The sequence below is a fragment of the Salvelinus alpinus genome, chromosome 3 (genome assembly GCF_045679555.1).
Source record: "Salvelinus alpinus chromosome 3, SLU_Salpinus.1, whole genome shotgun sequence".
NCBI classification, from domain to species: domain Eukaryota; kingdom Metazoa; phylum Chordata; class Actinopteri; order Salmoniformes; family Salmonidae; genus Salvelinus; species Salvelinus alpinus.
Window position 1 is genome coordinate 18,279,685 of NC_092088.1, and position 27,877 is coordinate 18,307,561.

Consider the following 27,877-nt stretch of genomic DNA (forward strand, 5'->3'; position numbering starts at 1 on the left):
AGAGCAATATGTCATTGACAGAAACAACTTGAATTGTTGCATCTCGTTGTGTTGTTGTCCTCCAGTGGCTAGCTAAAATTGGCCATTTCCTAAATTAGCCATGGATGAAGATGGACTCGTTGTTTTTTTACTTAATTCTCTGTACTGGCCAATGATTATAACAGCGATTCTGATCCAACCATAATATCATACATTGTGCCCCTGGCCTGAGAGGATGGACGTTCAATATGTAGCTAGATGTAGATGGCTAATGTTAACTTGCTAATGTTGCCCATGAAAAGAATTTAAGCTGGCGAGCAAACATTTTAGCCAGGTAGCCTAGGACAACAAAAATATAAGTGTGTACTGTATGACGGCATCACAGAACGTTTCATCAACACGAAAGAGAGGAGGATGGCATTGGCGTTTCTCTTCCAGTAGGGCGAGTCAATATCTACTTGCATGAACGCACAAATACTCACAAGCGGAAAGAAATCACAACCATGAACAACCACATCATATTTATCTTGCGTTGTAATTTTGTTTTTGGCATCTTTTAGTTGTCATTGTATTATACTAAGCATAGGAGATTTGACGATGTTAAAATGTTGAAATTGAAATGGTGCTGGAATAGTGGAGGCAGCTCCTGTTTTTTTTACGACTTACGGTAACTCTCTGTGGTTCTAAATCAATAGCGGTTTAGTAGTCCGAGTACCAACTTGCTTGACCATGCTGTATGTCATGTAGCTGTTTGTTACATGCAATATGCTTTGTGGACTTCACCTGACAGAGGTTGCTCTCCAGTTTTGTGATGAAACAAATACGTAGTTGAATTTATTCTGCCACTGTGTCTTCTTATTGTCTCGTCCTTAGGCCTATATATCATGGTGGCAAGGTATATAAACTAACAGGTTATAGAGCAAACAATGCAATTATCACAACACATACTGCAGGTTGTAATATGGCTTTTCTTTCTGGCATGGCTTCCCCAGTGATTTTACCCACTCACCGTTACTGTGCATATTACTACCCTTTTCACAGCCCATCCCAGCATAAGACTAGTCTGATTATTCAGACTGTAATACACAATGAATTTGTATATACAGCCTGAAACTAATGGCTGAACAATCCTATAACTGTTCTTTACAAGCCAGAATGTTTAATAAAATCACATTTAAAGGTGCACTATGCAGAAAGTGCGTCGTCATTTCCTGTTTGCAAAAATTTGAATAGTTCGCCTAATTTCAGTGTATGTGTCAAAACAAGCAAGTATAGTGTGGAGATGCTAAAACGAAACGTAAGAATGGGAAGCATATACTGCACATAGAAGAGATATACCACTTCTTAGATATGCTTTCATTGAGAATGACAGATCTACAACTCACATTTCTATGTGAATTTGGTCATGTCGCCCAACAAGTTACATATTACAGCTTTAAACTCTACCGGTTGTCTGTGCTGTTTGTCCTTCAGCTGATCAAAATGTAAAAAAAACAAAATTCCCCAGGAAAGTATTGTTTACCCAACTTTTTAGAGAACCGGTAGGCATAGGCTATGGTTCGGTTCGGCACCATGGTAAAGTTAGTTTTATATTGTATATACGGTTTTCTCTCATCAATAGCTGTTGAACTAATAAGCATGTCATGAAAATAAGAAAATTATATAAAATAAAATACAATTTTATTTGTCACATACACATGGTTAGCAGATGTTAATGCGAGTGTAGCGAAATGCTTGTGTTTCTAGTTCCGACCATGCAGTAATATCTAACAAGTAACCTAACAATTTCCCAACAACTACCTTATACACACAAGTGTAAAGGAATTAATAAGAATATGTACATAACAATATATGAATGAGCGATGGCCGAACGGCATAGGCAAGATGCAGTAGATGGTATAGAGTACAGTACATACATATGAGATGAGTAATGTAGGGTATGTAAACATTATATAAGTGGCATTGTTTAAAGTGGCTAGTGATACATTTATTGCATACATTTTTCCATTATTAAAGTGGCTAGAGATGAGTCAGTATGTTGGCAGCAGCCACTCAATGTTAGTGATGGCTGTTTAACAGTATGATGGCCTTGAGATAGAAGCTGTTTTTCAGTCTCTTGGTCCCCGCTTTGATGCACCTGTACTGACCTCGCCTTCTGGATGATAGCGGGGTGAACAGGCAGTGGCTCGGGTGGTTGTTGTCCCTGATGATCTTTTTGGCCTTCCTCTGACATTGGGTGTTGTAGGTGTCCTGGAGGGCAGGTAGTTTGCCCCCGGTGATACGTTGTGCAGACCTCACTACCCTCTGGAGAGCCTTACGGTTGTGGGCGGAGCAGTTGCCGTACCATGCGGTGATACAGCCCGACAGGATGCTCTCGATTGTGCATCTGTAAAAGTTTGTGAGTGTTTTTGGTGACAAGCCGCATTTCTTCAGCCTCCTGAGGTTGGAGTACAGGAGAGGGCTGAGAACGCACCCTTGTGGGGCCCCAGTGTTGAGGATCAGCGGGGTGGAGATGTTGTTACCTACCCTCACCACCTGGAGGTGGCCCGTCAGGAAGTCCAAGACCCCGTCAGGAAGTCCAGGACAGGGCGGGGTTGAAACCCAGGGTCTCGAGCTTAATGATGAGTTTGGAGGGCTCTATGGTGTTAAATGCTGAGCCGTAGTCGAAGAACAGCATTCTTACATAGGTATTCCTCTTGTTCAGATGGGTTAGGGCAGTGTGCAGTGTGATTAAAATTTTGTTGTCTGTGGACCTATTGGGGCGGTAAGCAAATTGGAGTGGGTCTAGGGTGTCAGGTAGGGTGGAGGTGACATGGTCCTTGACTCTCAAAGCACTTCATGATGAGTGTGATATGTGTGATATGGTGTGATGTGGTCCTTGACTAGTCTCTCAAAGCACTTCATGATGACGGAAGTGAGTGCTACGGGGCGATAGTCATTTAGCTCAGTTACCTTTGCTTTTTTGGGAACAGGAACAATAGTGTCCCTCTTGAAGCATGTGGGAACAGCAGACTGGGATAAGGATTGATTGAATATGTCCGTAAACACACCAGCCAGCTGGTCTGCGCATGCTCTGAGGACGCGGCTGGGGATGCCGTCTGGGCCGGCAGCCTTGTGAGGGTTAACACATTTAAATGTTTTACTCACATTGGCTGCAGTGAAGGAGAGCCCGCAGGTTTTGGTAGCGGGCCGTGTCAGTGGCACTGTGTTGTCCTCAAAGCGAGCAAAGAAGTTGTTTAGTTTATCTGGGAGCAAGACATCGTGGTCTGCGACGGGGCTGATTTCCTTTTGTTGTCCGTGATTGACTGTAGACCCTGCCACATACCTCTCGTGTCTGAGCCGTTGAATTGCGACTCTACTTTGTCTCTATACTGACGCTTAGATTGTTTGATTGCCTTGTGGAGGGAATAGCTACACAGTTTGTATTCGGTCATGTTTCCGGTCACCTTGCCCTCATTAAAAGCAGTGGTTCGTGCTTTCAGTTGTTCGCGAATAATTCCATCAATCCACGGTTTCTGGTTGGGGAATGCTTTAATAGACGCTGTGGGTACAACATCACCGATGCACTTGCTAATAAACTCGCTCACCGAATCAGCGTATTCATCAATGTTACTGTCCGATGCTATGCGGAACATATCCCAGTCCACGTGATCGAAGCAATCTTGAAGCGTGGAATCCGATTGGTCGGACCAGCATTGAACAGATCTGAGCACGGGCGCTTCCTGTTTAAGTTTCTGTCTATAGGCTGGGAGCAACAAAATGGAGTCGTGGTCATATTTTACGAAAGGAGGGCGGGGGAGGCCTTTATATGCGCCGCGGAAGTTATAATAACAATGATCCAGGGTTTTGCCAGCCCGGGTCGCACATTCGATATGCTGATCAAATTTAGGGAGCCTTGTTTTCAGATTAGCCTTGTTAAAATCCCTAGCTACAATAAATGCAGCCTCAGGATATGTGGTTTCCAGTTTACCTAGAGTCAAATTAAGATTTTCAGGGCCGTCGATGTGTCTGCTTGGGGCGGGATATACTCGACTGTAATTATAATTGAAGAGAATACTCTAGGTAGATAATGCGGTCGGCATTTGATTGTAAGGAATTCTAGGTCAGGTGAACAAAAGAACTTGAGTTCCTGTATGTTGTTATGATCACACCACGTCTCGTTAATCATAAGGCATACACCACTGCCCTTCTTCTTACCAGAGAGATGTTTGTTTCTGTATTTGGCTGTTATGTTTTCCCACCTTGTTGGCTCACGCAAGGATGACAGGTAAGGCCTATTGTCTAATCAAGAAATCCCAAAATATCCCTTTAAGAGATAAACATGGTAATGCTTTCACTGATTGCACATAAAGGAAGATAGTTCCTACATGATGGTGTGCTTGCTTTGTTATCCAACTGATCTTGTGTCCTTTCTGTCATCCTGTGAACCCCGTTCATTGCTGCTTGCAGCTATATTTATTGTTTCTGTATACTTCTCTAGACAAACAAAGTTAATAGATTTATTCAAGATAAAATCTCACCTCCTGTAGGTTACCACTGACTTGTAACCTACCTTAACCCTTGTTTACTGGGCTGGCCCTTTCAGTTAATTAGCACTGTGGAATGATGTGACTATGTAATTGTCATGTAATTAGCCTACACATTTATAATTACATGCAATTACTGGGACTGTAATGAACACATGTTGATTGGCACATTCTCATCCTCTCTCAGAGGCTGAATGTTGAAGAGCCAAGTAGGCAGAAGCTGTAGTGATGTCCACAGTATTTAATCCATAGCCAGCAAGCTGCTGCAGGTACCACATGAGTCAGCTGTAAAACAAAGTTACGCCTCCAGAGACAAGTAAAGCAAGAATTATCAAATGAATGTGATGACTACAGGAAAGCTGGACGTCTGTCTTAACATGTATTTCTCCATTGATCATTTTTCCCATTACTCTATGTAGGCGTATGACAAGCTTACTTTTCACACAATGGAAACATACAGTGCATACAGATCATGAAACACAGAACACACACACACACATACTGTACACACACACATACTGTACACACACACACTGTACACACGTACACACACGCACGCACGCACGCACGCAGGCACGCACGCACGCACGCACGCACGCACGCAGGCAGGCAGGCAGGCAGGCAGGCAGGCACGCACGCACGCACGCACGCACGCACGCACGCACGCACACACACACACACACACACACACACACACACACACACACACACACAGCTAAACTTTAGCTACTGTATGTGGTCTGTGATTAGCTTCATTCATTAGCTTCATTCATCTCTTCATTCAAAGACTCAATCATGGACAGTTTTATCTCCATCTCTTCATTCAAAGACTCAATCATGGACACTCTTGCTGACAGGTGTGGCTGCTTTGCGTGATGTATTGTTGTCTCTACCTTCTTGCCCTTTGTGCTGTTGTCTGTGCCCTATAATGTTTGTACCATGTTTTGTGCTGCTACCATGTTGTGTTGCTACCATGTTGTTGTCATGTTGTGTTGCTACCATGCTGTGTTGTCATGTGTTGCTGCCTGGCTGTTTTGTTGTCTTAGGTCTCTCTTTATGTAGTGTTGTGTTGTCTCTCTTGTCCCTTGGCTCTGCACGTGTTTATGTACGGTGGTATTCCCTGCATAACGTATCCTGTTAAATCCTTGTGTTTTGAAAGTGTGCTTGCCAAAAGCTGGTCTGTTCTCACTCTCTCACTGATCAGTATCTGTATGTGCCTCTGAGATGTTACAGCTGCACTGCCATCTCCTGGGTGGAATGGATTTGCATCCCAGTGGTTGAATAGAATGGTGTAGATTGAAAAGGGACAAAGGGAGTCAATTGAATTATATTGGCTGATTTAATATATCCTCTAACAGAATACTAATAAACTGTGTTTGTGTATTACAGACCAAATTGAAACTGCAGAAAGCAACTAGAATTGGTAAGTATTACTTGAGTTGACAGACTGATCATTGTTCTCAGGTTTTAAATTCTCATCTGAATGAGTCGTTTTTGTAAAATGCTTTTGCTGCTTAGAGCTGAAATACAGTTTATCTCAGGCATAATCTCACTAATTTGTTGGTTTGGATTATTACAAGAGGCTGTAACGGAAAGTCGTGTAACAATGGCTGGGATTGATTCCATTTTGTTGGTGTGTTTAATTGCCATCGGGAGAAAATCTGGTAGGAATTGTAGTAATTCTAATGTGTTTGGTGTTGTATAATATAAAAAGCTGCTTGGTTTTCTTGATCAACTCATAACCTCTGTTATAAAACAATACACAGATGTATTATTGTGTTTCCATTGCCTTTATTGTGTCCCACCATTGGAATTGATACAACCCAAATGTCCTCACATGGCAAGTCACTATGTATGGACACAACGCTACTTCCCATACACAGCAAAAAGACCCTGCATCAAATTTAAGAGTGCTCCCCCAACAGACAGGACAATTTGTTTGTAAAGGTCCTAACAATGTTACTTGAAATTATATAAGAATATCATAGGAAAAGCAAATATGTCATTACAAATATTTCAGCGCTTGATCCACTGCTGCTTTTTAAACTAGTTTCAGCTTTCCTGTTCTCGCACAATTTACAATTCACATTATTTTTGACAGCCAAAGATCGAAGCTGCTTTGACAAATCATTGCCACAAAGGCTAGTGGATCAGTAACTCAAACAAAAAAATAGTTTCTGAACCACTCCTTTAAGAGTCACATGTCAGTATAACATTTAAAATCACTCACACTTTCTTAAATCATTCTGCAATCACAGTAGTTTTCAGAAGTAAAAACTATAAGTAAAAACAAACCACAATCTGGTTCAGAACCTCTCACATTTTCTTGCAAAACGAGAACAGGCTACAGAAAGAAGGCTTAGGTGCAGAGGCTGGTTGCCTAAATTTGGTCAATTACATGTAACGGTACCCTACACACTTCTCTCCTCTGAGAACATAACATCCTAAACGCCTTTGGCTGCCAACATCCTCGGTTGGAGACTTCACTTCTTTGCACCGGCGAAGTGCTTGTTGAGGATGCCCTTGGCGGTGTCCAGGGCTGCGTCGGCGGGCACGGGGATGTGAGGGGTGACTCCGGCCCCCTCCCAGGCGGGGCCCTGGGCTGTGTCTGAATGGGTGGTGGGGATGCTCAGGAACACATCACTGTCGCCCACGCGGAAGGTCTCAGCGGGGTGTGAGGCACCGTTGGTGGTCTCGCCCACGATCATGGCCCGACCATGCTTCTTCATGATGTAGACAAACTCCTCGGCGGCGCCGGCCGTGGCTCTGCTGGTCAAGATGATCAGGCTCTTCTTGGAGCCATACCTCGCACCTGAGAGAGAGGATGAGGGTCATTTTCATCTGCTGACAGCACACAGATGTGTTCGGATGAATCCAAATTGATAAACTGATTACACGGTGCACATTATGAAACTTGGGAGTTTTTTTAACCTGTGAGCTCAGGTAGAGTCCACAGCTCCTTAGTGGTGCCAGACGGTCTGTCGTACAGTTTGTCCAGCAAGACCTGCTTGTCTGCATCAAAGAAGTAGGAGCAGAAGCCCGCAATGGCAGTGGTGGCCCCGCCAACGTTGTTCCTGCAAAATCAATTATACAAACTCATTCAATATAAAAGATGAACATGTTGTAAATAAAAACTTTCCCTATGGTGCAACTGTCCCCATTTTAACCCAACTAAATGGTAAGCCACTCTGTAACTCTGTTCATCTTGGTGAACATAAATATGTTCCTCTAGTTGCTATGCTCGTAATTTGAGCTTTGATTTTCACTATAAAGAGAAGTTCTACAGATGTAGGATCTTAATTTGGCCAGTTTGCCACAGCAGGAAAATAATCATGCAGCAACAGTAAATGTGAATTATTATGGGGATTATAATTAATGAACATTTTTGTAGGGGTTGATACATTTTTCATAAGGGAAAATCAAGTCTGAAATTTCTAAGTGGAAATTACAAACTTCAGAAGCCTTTTTAAACCTCATATACACAACTAGTTTTACATTTCCGGAAAGTTCTTCTGCAACGGTGTGATGAAATTAAGATCCTACATCTGTACCTGAGATCAACAATCAGAGCGTCAGTGTTAACAACTTTGTTCCACACATGCTCCACGATGATCTGGGCAATGGCCTGAACCTCCTCGAAGTTACCAAACATGTCAAAGCGCAGGTAGCCAATGTTGTTCTCAAACAGATCCGTGTGGAAGGAGACCTTGATCAGCTCAATGAACATCTCTGGAGATGGGTTCTGAAATCAACATAAATGTCTCAAAATTGTCCCCCTAATTAATACTGAAATTCAACATACTTTTTTTTCAGGCAAATATTCATTAAAAAAAAAGTTGCTCTCTGGATTCACATAAAAGTATTCTCTATAGATAAATGTATTACATTGGCTATAAATACAATACAACATAAAATGTGTCTTACCATTGGTGGCAGGGGTGGGGTGTTGTGTGTGGTCTTCAGGCACTTGTCTCCAGACAGTTTCATGAGGTCAGCGGAGAGTTTCGTCTCCAGATCCACCTTTGAAGAGATCAAGTTGTAGTCGCCGCTCGCTGCCGCCAGCTTCTCTGCCACGTCCGCTCCCACATTCTCAAAGGCGTAGTTGTCGGCCACCAGAGCTCCAGTTGCCTCGAGGATGGCAGGGATCTCGGCACGTAGGTTAATGATCTTAATGGCAACAGCCAGGGCATCTTCAGCATCGACCTCAACATCGGGCGTCACGCCGGTGACCTCCCAAGACTTCCCTGTGATGGGGTTGATGGACTTAGCCGAGGGCACTGTGACATAGAAGTCTGTGTCCCCAATCTTGATCTTGTCAATTTTCACGGACCCGCCAGCGGTTTTCTCCCCAACGATTGTGGCCCTCTTGAGGTTCTTCAGACAGTAGGCGACGTCCTCTGCAATTCCCTTGGTGTTTGCACTAGTCAGGATGACGAGGGATTTCTTGGTTCCGTACCTCTCGCCCAGAAGTGTGGGCATGGACCACATCTCGGTGGTGGTGTCGGAGGGACGGTCGTACACGCTGTCGATGTGAATCAGAGGCTCGGCGTCGGTGAAATAAGACACAATGTATGGGATGCCCGACAGATCCCCGCTGCCTGTGTAGCGGAGGTCAAAGATCAGAGCGGACGTGGGCAAAATCTTTTTCCAGACCAGCTCCAGGAGGAGGGTGCCGATCTTGTCGGCCAACTCCTCCCCGATGATGTGGTCGATCCTCAGGTAGCCGATGTTGCCCTCTAAGACCTCCAGCTTAATGGAGCTCTGGAGCACGCCGATAAGCTGGTCCGGTGGCAGGGGTGGCAGGGCAGGGGCCACCGCAGGGACATAGTTGGGCTCATTGGAGATGACCAGTCGGGGGTCGTTGATGGTACTCTGGACCCCGCCAGTCAGGACAGAGGCGAGAGTGTCGGGGTCAGGGATGCTGAGGATCTCTGTATTGCTGCTCGCAGCGTCGATGGCCTCCTGCATGCCAGTCAACTTCTCCGGAGAGCAGTAGTTGTCCAAGAGAATTTTAGCCATGTCTACAATCAGGTCGGGTGCAAAAGCGCTGTGGATGGCAACATTGCCGAAGACCAGCACCGATGCCAACAAGAGGAGAGACTTTGCCATCTTGTCGGGTTTCTAGATTGCAGTAAACCACAGTAGTAGCTGCTCTGCGGTGGAACGTACGTCTGCAAAGAGGTCCTTGGTCAAATGAGACTGTTTCTCCTGAAAGTTTCTGTTAACACACACAAGGATTTTCCTCACAATAAACCTTTAATCGTATTATCCTGAGTACTTTGGTAAGACAATAACAAGCTAACAATGTAGGTGCAACATGTTTCCCAAGATGTAGATGTTAAATATATCTTTGTTGCTATGCATGTGAGGTAAGGTTTGACTAGACACAAATATCTGCTGTGATTATACTTGGTGGAAAGTATTCACATTACTGTATACATTTATGAATATTTTTCATTTGAAGAAAAAATCTCACTGATTGAAGATCAATGTTAACTATATATATATATATATTTTGTACCTTATAATTAGGCCTTCTGTTGGTCAGTAAGTTGATCTTAAGTGTAATATTACCTGTGACTGTCCTTATACCATATTTAGGAGTCTACTCTCACACTTAGCATTATCCTTAGAATATCGAATTTACACTTAGAACATAGAATTTATACTTAGAACATAGAATTTATACTTAGGACATAGAACTTATACTTAGGACATAGAACTTATACTTAGAATTTATTCTTAAAACTTAGAAAATAAAATAGTCAAGTCGTCCAAATCCCCCCCCCCCCACTTCTCAATTTCCCATTGGCTGACCCAATATTATGGTCTGTAAATATGACATTGAGCTCTGAACAGTTCATCTCAGGTAATCAATAACTCACAAGTTTATTTAACAGTTTAGTGTTGATTAAAAATCAAATGAAACTTACCAGGAACCAATAACATTTGCTCTACAGTTATATTCCACCTACTATACCAGCGTAAAATAGAACATTTGTGTTTTCTCTTCTAAGCTACAGTATATGGCCTCCATTTGGTCATGACACTATTCATCATTTCTTGTGGACAGACTACGTAAACATAAATGGTACCGTAGATCTGCCATGATAAAAAGGGATGCTCTTGGTTCCGATCCTTGTTCTCTTTTCTCCTAACATGTATGAGCCCAGAACTTAATCAAGCATTTGACCAATTACGTGAAACTAGGTTAACCGATATTACACTATTCATAATGAGTTCATGTGGTTATAATTGATGCTATTACACAGTAGGGAACTGAGTACAGTAGTTCACTACAGGTTTGTATGGGAAATGCTCCCTCTACTGACTGGCTAAAGACTCTTCTACATTGCATGACTAAACAAATGAAGAAAAGGACAAATAACAAATGCATTTAAAAGCAGATTAATATAGAAGTATAAAGTATTTGCGATAATCAAATGAAGTCCATGACAGTACAATGAAATAAAATATCAACCCGGTTTCCTAACCCATATTTAGGTCAACACAGATGTAGCCCAAAGAGTTACATCAAAGAGATTAAAAATACATTTAGATATTCATAAAATATAAACAAGAGGATTTACTTCTAAATCTAATCCAATTTCTCAAACAAAATGACGCACAGAGGGGTTGGTCAAATTCATCGAAGGCAACTCATTTCATCCCAGTGCTGCGACAGTTATTGATCTGTATATTTTCAGGTGCAAAAAGAACGCTTTCATAAGGTGCCTGAATAATAATGTGCAATCTACTATTTTAAGATTTCGAATAAGAGAACCAAAATAGCTTTCCTTGGGGTGGATATATTATACCACAGATACATTATGTCAGGTTACAGAAAAATGATGATAATAAATCACATTTCTGTTAGAAATTACACAGGAAAAATAACATAATTCCAAATACAGGACAAACAAAGTAAACATTGAAAGGAAAGAGAAATTAAAACATGACCACTATTTCCCTTTATCTTGCTTTAAAAGCCTGGCTGCAATGATTCTCTGTGCAACACTCAGAGCATCATTTGCCTGGGCAGCAACGTTTGGCTCGACCCCAGAGACACTCCACACCTTCCCAGTAACAGCACTCAGGACCACCTGGTTAGGTATGGAAGCATACAGGATACTATTCCCGATCTGGTAGGTGCCGCTGGACAGGGATCCTCCAATGGTCGGCTCCCCAATCACCTTCGCCCTGTTCAGGTCCTTCATGGCCCGCGTGAACACCTCGGCAGCTGACCCTGTCATTTGACTAGTAAGGATGTAGATGTCCTTGGTGGAACCGTACCTCTGACCCTGGATCTGAGGCAGGGTCATGACCTCGGTCATGGTGGTTGTAGAGCGGTCAAAGACGGTGTAAAGGTGCCTCAGGGGCTCAGCATCGAAGAAGTAGGTACACAGGAGCGGTATGGCTGTGGAGTAACCACCTGTGTTGTATCTCATGTCAATGATCATTGTGTCCGTGTTCACCAGCTTGCTCCACACCAGTTTGATCAACTGAGGGCCGATGGCTCTCATCACTTCTATGTCTGCCATCATATCGAACCTCAGATAGCCCACGTTCCCGGGCATCACCTCGATCTTGAACAGCGTGTCAATGATGTAACCCACCTCCTGAGCTGTCGGGATTTTTGGCATGTCATGCAGAGACTCGGGTTCGATGTCGCAGTAGAATATGTGCAGCCGGTGGTCGCCTGACGTCTCCTGGAGGTCAGCTGTTAGCTGGGATGCCAGAGACTCATAGTCGACCACCGATCGATATGAGCCCTCGGCCCATTTGGTGAGCAGCACTCTACTGAGCTTGTTGGCGACCTCAGGGATGGCATAGTGTACTTCCAAGAGCTCCCCTGTCCCCTCCACCAGTGACAGAACCTCCTTGTGAAACTCTATTATCTCATGGGCGTGGTCCACGGCCTCCTCAGCAAGCACTATGGCATCGGGGACCACGCCTCCACCTAGCCAGCACTCCCCGTTGTTGTCTATGAAGTTTATGAAGGGGACGGTGATGACAATGTTTGTGTCTTCCACCTGGAATGACTTGGAGTGCATAAGGGTCCCAGATGTGATTTCCCCGATGAGGGTGCCACGGTGCAGCGATTGCATCAGATAAGCAAATTCCTCCCCTGCACTGGCAGTATAGTGACTAGTCAGGATGTACACTCCACGTTTAGACCCGTAGGGTGGGCCTAGGAGGCCAGAAAGCGTGTTAAACTCAGTGGTGGTGTTCTGGATCCTGTCGTATATGGTGAAGAAGTGGAACTGTTGTGACGGGTCTTGGAGGAAAGAGAGCAGGATGCCCATGGAAGCTGAGGACCCGCCTGTGTTGTATCGCAGGTCGATGATGAGGTTCTCTGTGTCTTTGAGGGCCTCCCAGATTTTTTGCGCAATCTGCTCTCCTAGTTTGGCCATCACTGACACGTCTCCAAACTTGTCGAAGCGGAGATAACCAGTGTTTCCAGTTAGGATGCGTACTTTGAAGACTGTATCCACCAGGTTCCTGAGAAATGCTGGATCACCTGGTATGTTCTCAGGTTCAAAGTCTTCCTCAATGATAACCGGGTGATCTTGGGTCAGTTTGATCATCAGACGAGGGTCCTCTGACACAGACTGCAGTTCGTTGTTGAGTTTATTCGCCAGGTCCTCCTCTGAAATGACAGAGAAGAAATCAGTGGATTCCAGATGTTGAAGGAAAGCCGGTACTCTGTCTGTGAATGAGTAGTACTGCCTGATGATGTCAGAGACGCTCTGGATGGCCCTTGGAATGGCACTCCTGACCGCCAGTAGATTTTGGGCATTAGCAACAGCCTCCTTGGCATTGATATTTACAGAGGGAGATACTCCACTCACTTCCCAGCTTTGGCCTGTTATTGGGTTCACTGACCTGGCCACTGGAATTGTGATGTAGAAACCAGAATCTCCTATTCTTATCTTCTCCACTTTCACTGACCCCCCGGCTGACCTCTCTCCAACAATGTTCGCCCTCTTCAAATGCTTCAGAGTGTAGGCGACTGCCTCAGCCGCACCCATAGTACGCTTACTGGTTAATACGATGAGGTCTTTTCGCTTTCCGTACCGCTCTCCCATGATAGATGACATAGTCCACAGCTCCTTAGTGGTGTTGGAGGGTCGATCGAACACAGTGTCAATGTGAATGAGAGGTTCTGGGTCGGAGAAGTAGGAGATGATGAACGGGACTCCGGACAGCTCCCCAGCTGTGCTGTAGCGCAGGTCAAAGATTAACGAGGAGGTGTTGGCGACCTTGTTCCAGACGTTGTCCCGGAGCAGCGGGCCAAGCTTGGCGGCCGTCTCCTCCCCTATGATCTGGTCGATCCTCAGGTAACCCACGTTGTTCTCCAGGACCTCCAGCTTCACAGAGTTCCTGACCAGACGGATGAGCTGCTCAGTGGGGAGAGAAGGGAGGGCGGGCGGCATCACTGGGACAAAGTTTGGCTCGAAGGACACAGTTAGTCGAGGGTCATTGAGTGCACCCTGCACGCCAACTGTCAGCACAGATGCCAAGGTCTTGCGGTCAGATATTTTGAGGATTTCTCCACTGTTGATGGCTTGCTGAATGGCCTCCTGCATGCCGACCAGATTCTCAGGGAAGCAGTAGTTGTCGAGGAGGATTTTTGCCATGTCCAGCACCAGAGCCGGCTGGAAGGAAGAGCTGCCAAAGAGAACATGGCAAAGAAGCACCAGCAGTGCTGGTGAGAACCGACCTCCTGCCATTACTGCGGAGAATGTTATATTTTATCTGTGTTATCCTGCTTTTTTGTCCATTCATTCAGAGGGGCAGTCCTTTGTTAAGAGAGAATGTTTCAACCGCCAGGTTTCGGACAGAAACAATGACGTAAGAGGCTTTTGTTCCCAATAAACCTTTAATCGTATTATCTGCGGTGCATCCGTCAGACAGTAACAGATAAAAATGTTGAATTGGAGATTTTACATCAAAGGTATTATAATGTACATATTTGCGGATGCCACAGGATTATTGGAGTTTCCCTTTTTTCTGCTTGCTTTATTTCATTTGTTTTATTACTGTGAATGCTTCTGTGTGGATGTACAGTATTTCATTTTAGGCATCAAATACAAAACCTTTGCATTCCATATTCTTTTTTGGAATTTCTATGATATGCACTACTACCATGTCATACTCATTTTCTTGAGAAAAGGGATGAGATATGACAAGAGATTAGGTCAGATTAAAGAAGTGAAAGACTACCAGATTAGTATGAAAGCCCCATGTGAAAGTCACAATCACTTATGAAAGCATTGTGGTTTGGCCAGGTGGAGAATAGGGCCATGCTTTGTGAGGTCATGTCTGGGGCGCGGAGTGGATGACATGATTACACAGTTTGTGTTCACGTGTGTATTCCTGATACGCTGCCTTAAACACAGAATGCAGGATGGAAACTGAAGATTCAACAGCAATGATTATAAAAATGAACATGAATTATCATTTGTTTGAAAATACTTATATATTCACTATTTACATTGCATGTTTGCATCCAGATTTTCACTCACTGATTTGAATGGCATTTCCCCTGTGTTAATTTATCAACGGTGAATAGCATTTAGGGTTGAGTGAGTTCAAAACTGAAATTTATCACTGGGAATTTTTACAACACAGAATTACGCAACTACATATCGTCTAATGCTGCAGCACGGTGTGTACCGTTAATCTTGCCTTAACTTCTAATACCCATTCTTACATAAGCCCGTCTGGCGATTCCTCATGACCAATCAGGACCTGGAATCTCATTTTAAGACTCTGGTACATTGTTCACTGTGTCATTTGGGAGGGTTAGCGTTATCCGTGATCCTTGGGACGTCCCTATCCTAAACCCTAACCTTAATCCCTACCCTAACCCTAACCTTACCCATAACCATTACCTAAGCCTAACCTTAACCCTAACCATTTTAATGGGGTAGGGACGTCCCAAGGATCCAGAAAGCAAGGACCCTTTTAGGATCTGATTGGTGGAGGTTGATGGCGAGGTCGCCCTATTATCCAGCAGGGTGAATAGCCTGAGTTCCGCCATGGTGACCTCTTCGTGATTTGGGACAGTTACATTGAACAGCAGTCTGTGTTTTGACTTTGTTCCATTTTTTGCAGAGTGACTAACATCTGCGAAAGTAGGCAACAGGCATACGCAGTTTCATATTTGATGACACTTATTTGAATCAAGTGAGGAAGTCATCAGGGGAAGGAACTAATTTAGGCAATTGTGGACTCTGTTAACTAGGCTAAAATCAGATGTCACATCGTTTTTGAATGGAAAGGTGACCTCAACCCCAAAGGTGTTCGATGGGGTTGAGGTCAGGGCTCTGTGCAGGCCAGTCAAACTGTTGCCACAAAGTTGGAAGCACAGAATTGTCTAGAATGTCATTGTATTCTGTAGCGTTAAGATTTCCCTACACTGGAACTAAGGGGCCTATCCCGAACCATGAAAAACAGCCCCATCCGCCAAAACCAGATTCGTCCATCGGACTGCCAGATGGTGAAGCGTGATTTATCATTCCATAGAAGGCGTTTCCACTGCTCCAGAGTCCAATGGCGGCGATCTTTACACCACTCCAGCCAATGCTTGGCATTGTGCATGGTGACCTTGCGTGCGGCTGCTCGGCCATGGAAACACATTTCATGAAGCTCCCGACGAACAGTTCTTATGCTGACGCTGCTTCCAGAGACAGTTTGGAACTCGGTAGTGACTGTTGCAACCGAGGACAGATGATTTATACACGCTACACACTTCAGCACTCAGCAGTCCCGTTCTGTGAGCTTGTGTGGCCTACCACCTCGCGGCTGAGCCGTTGTTGCTCCTAGATGTTTCGACTTCACTATAACAGCAGGGCAGACCAGGGCAGCTCTAGCAGGGCAGAAATTGACTAACCGATTTGTTGGAAAGGTTGCATCCTATGACGGTGTCACGTTGAAAGTGACTGAGCTCTTCAGTAAGGCCATTCTACTGCCAATGTTTGTCTATGGAGATTGCATGGCTGTGTGCTCGATTTTATACACCTGTCAGCAACAGGTGTGGCTGAAATAGCCGAATCCACTAATTTGACAGGGTTTCCACATACTTTTGTATATATAGTGTATATTAAGACTGGGCTATATTTGTTTTTACTGTGAAGCGGTGATGTAAGTGTCTACATCTAGGCTTCCTCATCCCCTGACAAACATTTGCTTCATTGGGACGGGAACCATCACCTCTGATTAGAATACATTGATGTGTATTGACTATTGTGCATTGACTAATGTTCACAACTGAAGTATGTCGGGATCAACATGTACTTAATATTTAGATATGTGTGCAATATTTTAGTTGAATAATTACAAAAACAGTCAAAAGAAAATGTAAGGAATGAATGAAAGAGTAAGATATATACACAAAAATAGTTTATTGTCCACCATTAGAGGGCGCTCTTTACACATTATTCAAAGAAGAAATTCATCCCCAAAAGTTGAACTTTAGAAATTCAAAATGAATATTAATTTATACAGTAGAAGATATTTAGCGGAGAAATACACTGTTATGCTATAGAGCAGTTTCTGCCTCTAATATGAAACTAATGAGAACACTACATGTTTAATTCAAATTAATAATTTAGAAGTCATAATCATCATTTTTATTTAACCTTTATTTAACTAGGCAAGTCAGTTAAGAACAAATTCTTATTTACAATGACGGCCTATCCCGGCAAAACCCGGACGATGCTGGGACAATTGTGCGCGCCCTGTGGGACTCCCAATCACGGCCGGATGTGATACAGCCTGGATTCGAACCAGGTACTGTAGTGACGCCTCTTGCGTACACTACAGAAATGCCCTCTTATAAAAAATACTTTCAAAATCTAATCTTTTCGATTATGATCATTTTGTTATAGATATCAAACAATTGATGAACACTGACTTCATAATAGATCCAATTTATCATCTCTTTTGTTTTCTAAAACCATTACAATAATGATAAATAGTTCATAAATACTGAATTGCAGGTTTTATTTATATATTTTCTGAGCGTATACTAAATAAAATAACTCAAAAGCATCTTACAACAGGAATGTACAGATTTACAGTAAAGGGTAAAGGGAACCACCATGGATGTTACCTCTTACTACCTACATCCACACTCTGCCACCTTCATCTCCTCATACATCTGTCGCAAGGTGATGACACCATTCTCCTGGTACATGACCGTGATTGGGGCCAGTTTTGTGGGAACGCAACACGCCATGTTGGCTTTTTTGGGGTTCTTGAGATTGACCAGGGTTTGGATGAGGGCGTGTTTGGAAGGGGTCATGTCCTCAGTCAGGGGGTAGTAACACACCCCTCTACACTCAAAGGCGTCATACTCAGGGGGCGCTACGATCCACTGGTCCCAGCCGATATCTTTGAATTTGACGCGCATGGAGGTCCGTCGGCAGTAACTGGTGTCCCCCTGCCTCTTCCGCCTGGGGTGTAGGTCCACGGGGATCTCATTGAAGTCGGGCCCTTGCCAGTCGCTCCCTGAGAAGACCGTCTCTTCCTCATGGACTATCTCCTCCCTCAGCTCCTTCTTGGCCTCTCTCTTCCTGCTCCCCAGGTCATCAGAGAAGACAATCAAAGCAGCTGACTGGTTATCCCCCGCACCCACGCTCACGTCAAAACCTCCGCCTTTGAAAGGCCCACAGTCCCACCTGTCGACCACCACCTCAAATGCACTGGCCCCACGGCCTGATTTGACCCAACTCTGGATGGCGGTGGTCACATCGAAAGCTTCCCAAGAGTGATGGGCCCCAACGACGTCTTTCCCATTCACAAAGTGGGCTGTGACATTGTTTCCTTTATACTCCACTTCATAGACCTTTATGGAACCCCCGATCTGATTGGTGGAGGTTGATGGCGAGGTCGCCCTATTATCCAGCAGGGTGAATAGCCTGAGTTCCGCCATGGTGACCTCTTCGTGATTTGGGACAGTTACATTGAACAGCAGTCTGTGTTTTGACTTTGTTCCATTTTTTGCAGAGTGACTAACATCTGCGAAAGTAGGCAACAGGCATACGCAGTTTCATATTTGATGACACTTATTTGGATCAATAGCCTTAGAGGCACACAGGGTTGCTTAATAGGTTAATAAGCATACAGTACTAACATAATGCCTTCAGAAGTATTCACACCTCTTGACTTTTTCCACATTTTGTTGTGTTACAGCCTGACTTGTGTATTGTTTAAATTGAGATGTTATGTCACTGATCTATACACAATAGCCCATAATGTCAAAGTGGATTTTTGTTTGTAGAAAAAAAAGTTTTTTTTAAGCCGAAATGTCTTCAGTCAATAAGCATTCAACCCCTTCGTTATGGCAAGCCTTTGTTATGGTAGTCACTACAAATATACAAGCATCCATCCTAATTCAGTTGCCAGAGAGGAAGGAAACTGCTCAGGGCTTTCAACATGAGCCAATGATGATTTTAGAAGAGTTACAGAGTTTAATGGTTGTGATACTGTATGACATAACTGAGGATGGATCAAAAACATTGTAGTTACTCCACAATACTAATCTAAATGAGTGAAAAGAAGGAAGCCTGTACAGAACAAAATATTACAAAACATGCATCCTGTTTGCAACAAGGCATGTAAGTAATACTGTAAAAAATGTGGCAGAGAAATAAATGTTTTGTCCTGAATACAAAGTGTTATGTTTAGGACATATCCAACACAACGCATTACTGAGTACCACTCTTCATATTTTCAAGCATGGTGGTGGCTGCATCATGTTATGGGTATGCTTGTCATCGGCAAGGACTAGGGGAGTTTTTGGGGATAAAAAGATACGGAATACAGCTAAGCACAGGCAAAGCCCTAGAGGAAAACCTGGTTCAATCTTCTTTCCAACAGACACCGGGAAACAAATGTATCTTTCAGCAGGACAATAACCTAAAACACAAGCCCAAATCTACTCTGGAGTTGCTTACCAAGACGACATAGAATTTTCCTGAGGGGCTTAGTTACAGTTTTGACTTAAATCAGCTTGAAAATCTATGGCAAGACTTGAAAATGGCTTTCTGACAATGATCAACAACCAACTTGACAGAGATTGAAGAATTTAAAAAAGAATAATGGGCAAATACTGTACAATCCAGGTGTGCAAAGCTCTTAGAGACTTACTCAAAAAGACTCACTGCTGTAATCGCTGCCAAAGGTGTTTCTAACATGTATTGTCTCAGGGGGGTGAATACTTACCTAATCAAGATATATTAGTGTTTTAGTTTTCCTAAATATTTGTTAGAATTTTTCTTCCACGTTAACATTACAGAGTATTTTGTGTAGATCGTTGACCAAAAATTACAATTAAATCCATTTTAATCCCACTTTGTAACACAACAAATTGTCCAAAAAGTCAAGGGGTGTGAATATTTCGGGAATACTTTCTGAAGCCAATGTATGTATGCAAATGTTGTGATAACTGATAAAAAACTCTGTGACATAAGTCTTGCCCCCAATATTCCTGTTTGACTTGTCTATGTACATACCTTGAACGGTGAAGCTGCGAATGACATCAGAACGAGGCATAGCGGACTTGTCGGACGCATACTTGTTGTACAGTTCAATCATGAACGGCGGTGGGTATATCTTGCTGTGCTCTTGTGGGACATCTGATAAGTTGAGTTTTCTCAGAAACCCTTCCTTCATGTTTCCCAGAAAGCTCTGTAACCTGGAGTCCATTTCCTCCTTTTCAACCAGGTCCTGCTTGGAAGTCTCAGTGAAGCCCTCAGGATCTTCACTTTGGAGGACATCGTTCAGTGACTTGCATCTACAGGACCCCGTGGACACCAGCAAACTCAGATACATCTGGAAGAAGAAACGCCTTGAGCATTGCATCTTCAGAGCAAATCCTTCCCAATCAACACACTTTACCTTCCCAGTTCCCACTATGTATTTAACATGGACTTTGGGTGACAATCTGTGGAAATTGAGCTTCTTCTATGCTAGAGCTGGGGTCCGCTCCCATGTTCTAGAGTAAACAGTAGCCTCGTTTCAACCAAAATAGTATCTCGACCATTGATACTGTATCTTCATTTGGGCCTTGTTATCATTAGGGCGCTTGCCGTTAATGAATATTCTGTAAACATTTGACAGACACACTGCGATAATGAGAGAGGCGCTGGAAATTGCGAGACTACCGACAAACACTTTGCTAAATTCTTCCCACTTGCTTCCCACTAACGGGTCATAGTTTGAGGCCGACGGAAATCACCATAAGTTAGGAGAGGCAGAAAAATACATAGTGAGAACTTTCCCATATTGATACAGGACATGTTTTCTTCAGAGTCTTTCAGATACACAAGCAATAAAGATGTCGAACTAACACATTTGCTTAGAAATGTTAGTTACAGGTTAAATTGGCAGCACTCAATATTCCAAGGGGAATTATTTGTGTAGAACACCTTCTTCATCACCAGTAAACACCGTGGCTAGGATCCAGTGACATCCGATGCCAATGTGTCTGAGTACATTGGCCTGAGTCCTGGCACTTTCCAACAGTGTGTTTGTCTCTCTCATACATTCAGGCAGACCCCCCTCTGTGGGATATCTTTATGAGTAAACGCCAGTTAAATATCCTCTGACATGCATTTTCCATAGAGAGGAATGCACCAGATAAACAAGTGATTTGGTGATTAAGGTACTTTCTTTATTTGAGTCTGAAATGAGTAACGCATTCCTATTTCCTAAACATTCCTGTAATTCTAATATTAGCTGCTTGACTAATACTGTAAATATGTAGGATGCTCTTTTTTTCCACTGATTGTTTTTTTGACCAATCACATCAGAGTTTTTCACATCAGATCTTTTTCAGTGCTGATCTGATTGGTCAAAATACCAACTAGTGAAAAAAAGATCAGAATTGGGCAGCCTGTGTAAACGCAGCCTATGAGGACTCAGGACAAGGTCATCATAAAATTATTACAACACCATCCAATCTCCCAGGGTTCTCATTATACATGTACTGCATTTTATGGAGCAATCCGTTTATTTCCATTTAAGTTTTGAGTCAATCTAGGCCATATTTGGGCAATTAAAGCACACATGATCAAAACCTGACAAAGCCTAAACAAAGGATAAATGGACAATTCACAATGTTGGAATAGAAATTACATAGCACAATATTCTCAAGACTTTTGTGGTAGTTTGACGTTAATCAACTACAGTGTGATGCGGAAAATTTTGAATGTAATAACTTTGCACTAGTGGTCTATAGGTAACCAGACATTAAGCTCTCATGATCTTTCCGTCAATAACATCAAAACAATCAATATGAGGTCTACCTCTTCAAATGGCCATTTTTAAAAAACAATTTTCTATTTCAAAACAGCAGGTGGCAGGAATGTGCTGTCTATCTCCATTTTCTTCGCTGAATATGATGACAATGGATTCCTGATTCAAACTTATGCAAACATGACATTTTATCTTCCACAAAACATCACAGTATGTATACTGTCAGAAAACAACATGGAATTATTTATTGTAACAGTACATTCTCTCATGTATTAACCATTTATTTTGACAGATTAATTCAAACTGCACAACTAGTGAACACTACAGGCAAAACATAGTTTAAGATTCCAGCAATTATTTACAGAAATAAGTCTTATTTAGTTGTATTAGTTACATTATTATTTACAGAGGTTCAGCTTTTGAGTCTTGTACCGTATGAAGACATCATATCTAAAGCTCACCTGAGTCCAATAGTCTAAGTGCAGCAGTGGAGGCTGGTGGGAGGAGCTATAGGAGGACGGGCTCATTGCAATGGCTGAAACTGAGTAAATGCAACTGAGTCGTACATGTTGTTTCCATGTGTTTGATAGCGTTCCATCGATTCCATTCAAGCCATTGCAAGGAGCCCGTCCTCCTGTAGCTCCTCCCACCAGCTTCCACTGAAGTCCAGTACATGGCAATAGGGTCCATCATTTGAGTTACTTTGGAATCCGTGTATACATCAGGAGCTCTGGATGGCTGAAGACTTGGAACTGACTGTGATACAGGCCCAAATTCAACTACAGTTGAGCTGCTGAATGACAAAGAAATGTCTGTGTGAATCACACTAATCTGATAGTCAGACACAGCGTTCTCTGCATCTCGCCACCCGAAACCCTTATCTATAATCCAGATCTCCCTCCATGGTGGGTTTATCCATCGCAGCCTCATCCAAAGATGTCTGTCTTTTTTACTGTACTGACTGAATTTCTCTTCTGCTCCACTCTGTCTGATTCATTGTACTCTGGCTCATGCATTATGCATTGAGGCTCCTTCCGGGTGGTTCTACTGGCAGGCACAGGTCTCCACAGACATGTTGGGGTAAACCTTCAACACCATGTTCCGGCTGGGGTCCAGGAAGAGAACACTCAGAGAGCTCATCCTGTCCGGAACACAGCAGGGCTCCGGAATGCCGGGAACGATTCCCACCGCCCTCACAATGCTTTGGATGGTGGCGTGGTTCGAGGGCCGGGCAACCTGGGAGCCAGAGAGGGAAAGAAGCTGGAGTTAAGAGGGATTCTCTTTCACAAGGGAGTATGATGATGACATCACGTTTGTCAGGCATGTACACTATATATACAAAATATGTAGACACTCCTTCAAATGAGTGTATTGGTTATTTCAGCCACAACCGTTGCTGATAGGTGTATAAAATCTAGCACACCGCCATGCAATCTCCATAGACAAACATTGGCAGTAGAATGGCCTTACTGAAGAGCTCAGTGACTTTCAACGTAGCACTGTCATAGCATGCCACCTTTCCAACAAGTCAGTTCCTCACATTTCTGCCCTGCTAGAGCTGCCCCGGTCAACTGTAAGTGCTGTTATTGTGAAGTGGAAACGTCTAAGAGCAGCAACAGCTCAGCCGCGAAGTGGTAGGCCACACAAGCTCACAGAACGGGACCGCCGAGTGCTGAAGCACGTAAATATCATCTGTTCTCAGTTGCAACACTCACTACCGAGTTCCAAACTGCCTCTGGAAGCAACGTCAGCATAAGAACTGTTCGTCGGGAGCTTCATGAAATGGGTTTCCATGGCCGAGCAGCCATAAAAAAGCCTAAGATCACAATGCAGAATGCCAAGTGCCAGTTGGAGTGGTGTAAAGCTCGCCGCCATTGGACTCTGGAGCAGTGGAAACCCGTTCTCTGGAGTGATGAATCACGCTTCACCATCTGGCAGTTGGACGGACGAATCTGGGTTTGGCGGATGCCAGGAGAACGCTACTTGCCCCAATGCATAGTGCCAACTGTAAAGTTTGGTGGAGGAGGAATAATGGTCTGGGGCTGTTTTCATGGTTCAGGCTAGGCCCCTGAGTTCCAGTGAAGGGAAATCTTAACGCTACGGCATACAATTACATTCTAGACGATTCTGTGCTTCCAACTTTGTGGCATAGTTTAGGGAAGGCCCTTTTCTGTTTCAGCATGACAATGCCCCCGTGCACAAACCAAGGTCCATACAGAAATGGTTTGTCGAGATCGGTGTGGAAGAAGTTGACTGGCCTGCACAGAGCCCTGATCTCAACCCCATTGAACATCTTTGGGATGAATTGGAACGCAGACTGCGAGCCAGGCTTAATCGCCCAACATCCGTGCCCGACCTCACTAACGCTCTTGTGGCTGAATGGAAGCAAGTCCCTGCAGCAATGTTCCAACATCTAGTGGAAAGCCTTTCCAGAAGAGTGGAGGCTGTTATAGCACCAAAGGGGGGACCAACTCCATATTAATGCCCATGATTTTGGAATGAGATGTTTGATGAGCAGGTGTCTACATACTTTTGGTCATGTAGTGTACTTAATCCAGCATGCCCTTCGTCATCTGATCAATTAAAGCAATTCCAAGTATCTTTTCAAGACAATGGAACATTTTATTTACTAAATAAATACTACATGACACACTGAAGTAAAACACTACGCTAACTTACCTTAGGAATAGGAAATCCGCAGGTGCCTGCACAGTAGTAGGCATCAAAGGCTTTCGGGGCTAGCACCCACTCGCTCCAGCCGATGTCGGCAAAGTCCACTCTCAGGTAACGTCGGGCGCAGACCCTGGGCTCACTCCACTGTCTCCTGCGAGCCTTCTTCATGGTCCTCTCATCAAAGCTCAGCACCTGGGGCTTATTCAACCCCTCACTGCTCTCCTGGCCATGCTTTTGCCCATATTTCACGGAGGGCTTGATCTTGGGAGCCAAATAAGTGCTCTCCCAGAGCTCATGGCTCTTCAGGGTGTTGAACTGGACCTCAGGCAGGTCATTGTCCAGTATTTGGTCCAGGGGGGATAATGCTTCTCTTTTCAGCCTAGACGCTGAAGGAGATTCGTTGGATGACCGGGTGGGCTCCTCGCCCGAAGGGAAAGGCCCGTACCTCTGCAGGGTCATGGCCACACTGTTGGGCTCAGATATGGCCATGTCGTTGGCATACGCCAGGACGTACGGTAGGATGGCTGGAGAAAGGCGCTCCTGGTTCTTCTGGGGCCTCATCCCGAAGTCAAACTCAGCGGTAATGAGGAAGACTCCCAGGATGCGGGCCTCTTTGACTACAGCGGAGACATCCCTTGTCTGCCAGGACCCTCTCCTGGGAGGGGGCAGTGTGACGTTGCCCAGCAGGGAGCCAAAGGCAGAGTTAGGGGACGTTCCTCGGAAGAGGAGCTGGGACGGGGGATGCCACTGGAGGCGACAGGAAGCGCTTCGGGAGCGCCGGCAGATCCAGGGTCGGTGGCGGGGACGCTGGTCCAGGAAGTGGAATGTGGCGGAGAGGATGTCCTCCGACTCCTGGATGGAGGACAGGTTGAAATGGAACCACACACTGTTCTTGGAGACTCCTGCAAAAAAAAGACGTGTGGTGACAGCATTTTCAATTGTAAACTTTATTTTTCAATGTAGCTTACTTTCAACAGTTTTTTTCTGCAAAGTATAATGTCATAAAAACAATGAATGATTAGCTGCGGGTGAAATAGCATCACATACAGCAGGTTATAGTGCATGCTACCACATGGCATGATAACGATCTGATTGCAATACACAACATTTGGATTACAATAAACAATCATCTTAATTTCATCCCTTGACTCCCACTGCTGTTTGAAAGATAAACATTGCCCCTGAAAAGGTCTCAGACATGTGGAAATGCTTAGGAGCGCACGAGAAGAATTTTCCATGTGCCTCTAATGGCGTCATAATCGGCTTTGGTCTAATATGTCATGGATATTAACAGTAGCCTATACTCTCTGATCACATTGAGCTTGTATCAAGTAGTGACAGTGCATGGTGGTGCTTATATTAAACACATTCAGTAGCTAAACTTGATTTATTATTTATTATTTACGTTTGACTCTTGCAAAATGATATTTATGTCACTGTACTGTTCCAACTTATATTGGCTACTGTAACTGCTGCATCCTACCTACAGCAGCCCGCCACTTCATATTAGGTTATGTGATATTACAGTATCATGCAGTAACATATGCACATATAATAATAATAATAATACATTTTATGTAGCAGACGGCTTTCGGGACACTCAAGGACATCTTACATTAAAAAGGCCTACATAAAATCTACTGCAGTACATAAGGCAGGAGAACACTCACCTGGAATAGCCTTAAAACTTCTAACGGTATTTTCGTCTCGATGGCGTTGTGGTTCCTTACTGTACTTTTCATAGACTTTAAACATATTGATGGAGACCATGTCCCGCCGTGCGCTTTCGCGCGAGGAGGTGCCATCGGTAGTTTCGTGGATATCGCTGTCCTGCTGCGTAATTTCGAATGGCTCCTCTGATAAAACTTCCCCCATACCGGAATGAAAAAATAACATCAAATGCACCAGATGTAAGAATATCTTCGTCATATTTTCGATCCAAAACGAGTTATTCCATCAAGTACCGCCTTTCTTTAGTGTTTGAATGTGCCAAAATGTGAGAAAAATCCTCCACAGCTCTCGGCAGTGCAATTCCAGGACGCGCTTGATTAGTTGTTTTTCTTTTTACTCATATGTAGATTGGAGTTCAACATTTAAAAAGGTAAGTCGTATGGCAAACTTCACAGCGTATTGCTTCGCACTGTTTTCTTACTAACAGAGAGACCAGGGGGTAGACTACTGCTTTTGCAGTGACAGATGGTGACGCTTTGCAGCGCCCAGCCAACGAGAGAGTCAAGTCCGCAGATCTCCCCCATTGTAGAATAACTGTATGTGCTGGCTGCTGTTAAATGTACAGTGCTTTAGATATTGCAACTATGAAAACAGGAATTATATTATATTATTATTAAAGGTTTTCATACATCATTTTGAAAAAGCATTTACACTCTAAACCTAACTAATTAAATACATTTTGACTGTTTGAACTATAATGTCTATTTCGTTTCATTCTGGATAACCATAGGCATGATGATCACATAATGACTGAGGCACAGGGCACTCCCTTGTAGTGAAGAGTTGCATGAAGAATTGATGTTTCGGTGGCATGCCGATATGTAAAGATATGTCTCCCTTCCTGGTCTCTCCAGCCAACCATGTGATGTTAAGACCTTTTGTGAGGTGCTCTTGTTTTTCTTCCATTTCATTCTTTTGTGGCCCCTCGGTCGGAGGGGCCTGCTGGAGCCTCCTGCGTTTCTGGGGTCTTGATGTCTAGTTAACAGCAGCACAATGCGGACCCTGTGAGAGAGGTGGTGACAGCCTGGCTACTGGGGTCAGTGAGCCATTAAAATACCTTCTACTGGCCCGACGGGAATCACTGGGGCCTTTCACACCATGCTTTACATGTCCTGCAACAGCACTAAAGGCCCCTGCTCCTGAAGCACTCACTAAAGCAAGGATTGTCTTAAGGTTTTCACTACATAGCCCAAGCAAGATCATATCAGCCTCAGCTGTCATCATGTGTCGCGATCATGGTAGACCCTTCCCATTAGAGCTACCCATAACTTCCTTTGTAACAATGAGGTTGGAATAATACTGTGAACTTGTGAAAATTGTGTTAATGCCCTTTTAGTGTAAGAGCTGTTTGAAAAGACCACCTGGTGATGTCACCAGGCGGTAAATTAGTTAATAGACCAATAAGAAAGCGAGTTCCAAACCTCTCTGCCAATAACAGCTAGTTTTCAGTTTTCCCTTCCCCACCCAGACCAATCCAAAACAGTCCTAGAAAAATGATTGCTTGAGACATTTCTCTTAGCTAAAAAACGATTTTTGTTTCTTCTGGACCATTTTAATTGAAAACAATCACAGTAAGGTACTTAATTGTTACCCAGAAAGGGTAACAATTAATATTGAGATAAAAATGGCTGCATTGGCCCTTTAACTGTTCATCATTTCATATTTTTTAATCGGTACAGCAGACACTGGCCAAGACAATG

The 27,877-nt window shown here is 43.8% G+C and overlaps 3 protein-coding genes across 3 annotated transcripts; all 3 read right to left on the reverse strand.

Annotated features, from left to right (window-relative positions):
* Positions 1-6,282: 6,282 nt before the first annotated feature.
* On the reverse strand, positions 6,283-14,568 carry LOC139570166 (retinol-binding protein 3-like). Its single transcript, XM_071391785.1, has 5 exons — positions 11,582-14,568; positions 8,430-8,744; positions 8,057-8,247; positions 7,437-7,579; positions 6,283-7,317 (listed from the first exon to the last, which is right to left on the reverse strand). The coding sequence occupies exons 1-5, from the start codon at positions 14,237-14,239 to the stop codon at positions 6,989-6,991; spliced, it is 3,636 nt and encodes a 1,211-aa protein (XP_071247886.1). The 5' UTR covers positions 14,240-14,568; the 3' UTR covers positions 6,283-6,988.
* Positions 14,569-16,898: 2,330 nt separating this feature from the next.
* Positions 16,899-21,030, reverse strand: LOC139570168 (growth/differentiation factor 2-like). Its single transcript, XM_071391787.1, has 2 exons — positions 20,030-21,030; positions 16,899-18,533 (listed from the first exon to the last, which is right to left on the reverse strand). Exons 1-2 carry the CDS (start codon positions 20,376-20,378, stop codon positions 17,632-17,634), a joined length of 1,251 nt encoding a protein of 416 aa, XP_071247888.1. The 5' UTR covers positions 20,379-21,030; the 3' UTR covers positions 16,899-17,631.
* Positions 21,031-21,167: 137 nt separating this feature from the next.
* On the reverse strand, positions 21,168-26,694 carry LOC139570167 (growth/differentiation factor 10-like). The gene is made up of 3 exons (XM_071391786.1): positions 26,117-26,694; positions 24,453-25,348; positions 21,168-23,009 (listed from the first exon to the last, which is right to left on the reverse strand). Exons 1-3 carry the CDS (start codon positions 26,373-26,375, stop codon positions 22,818-22,820), a joined length of 1,347 nt encoding a protein of 448 aa, XP_071247887.1. The 5' UTR covers positions 26,376-26,694; the 3' UTR covers positions 21,168-22,817.
* Between the last annotated feature and the right edge of the window lie 1,183 nt (positions 26,695-27,877).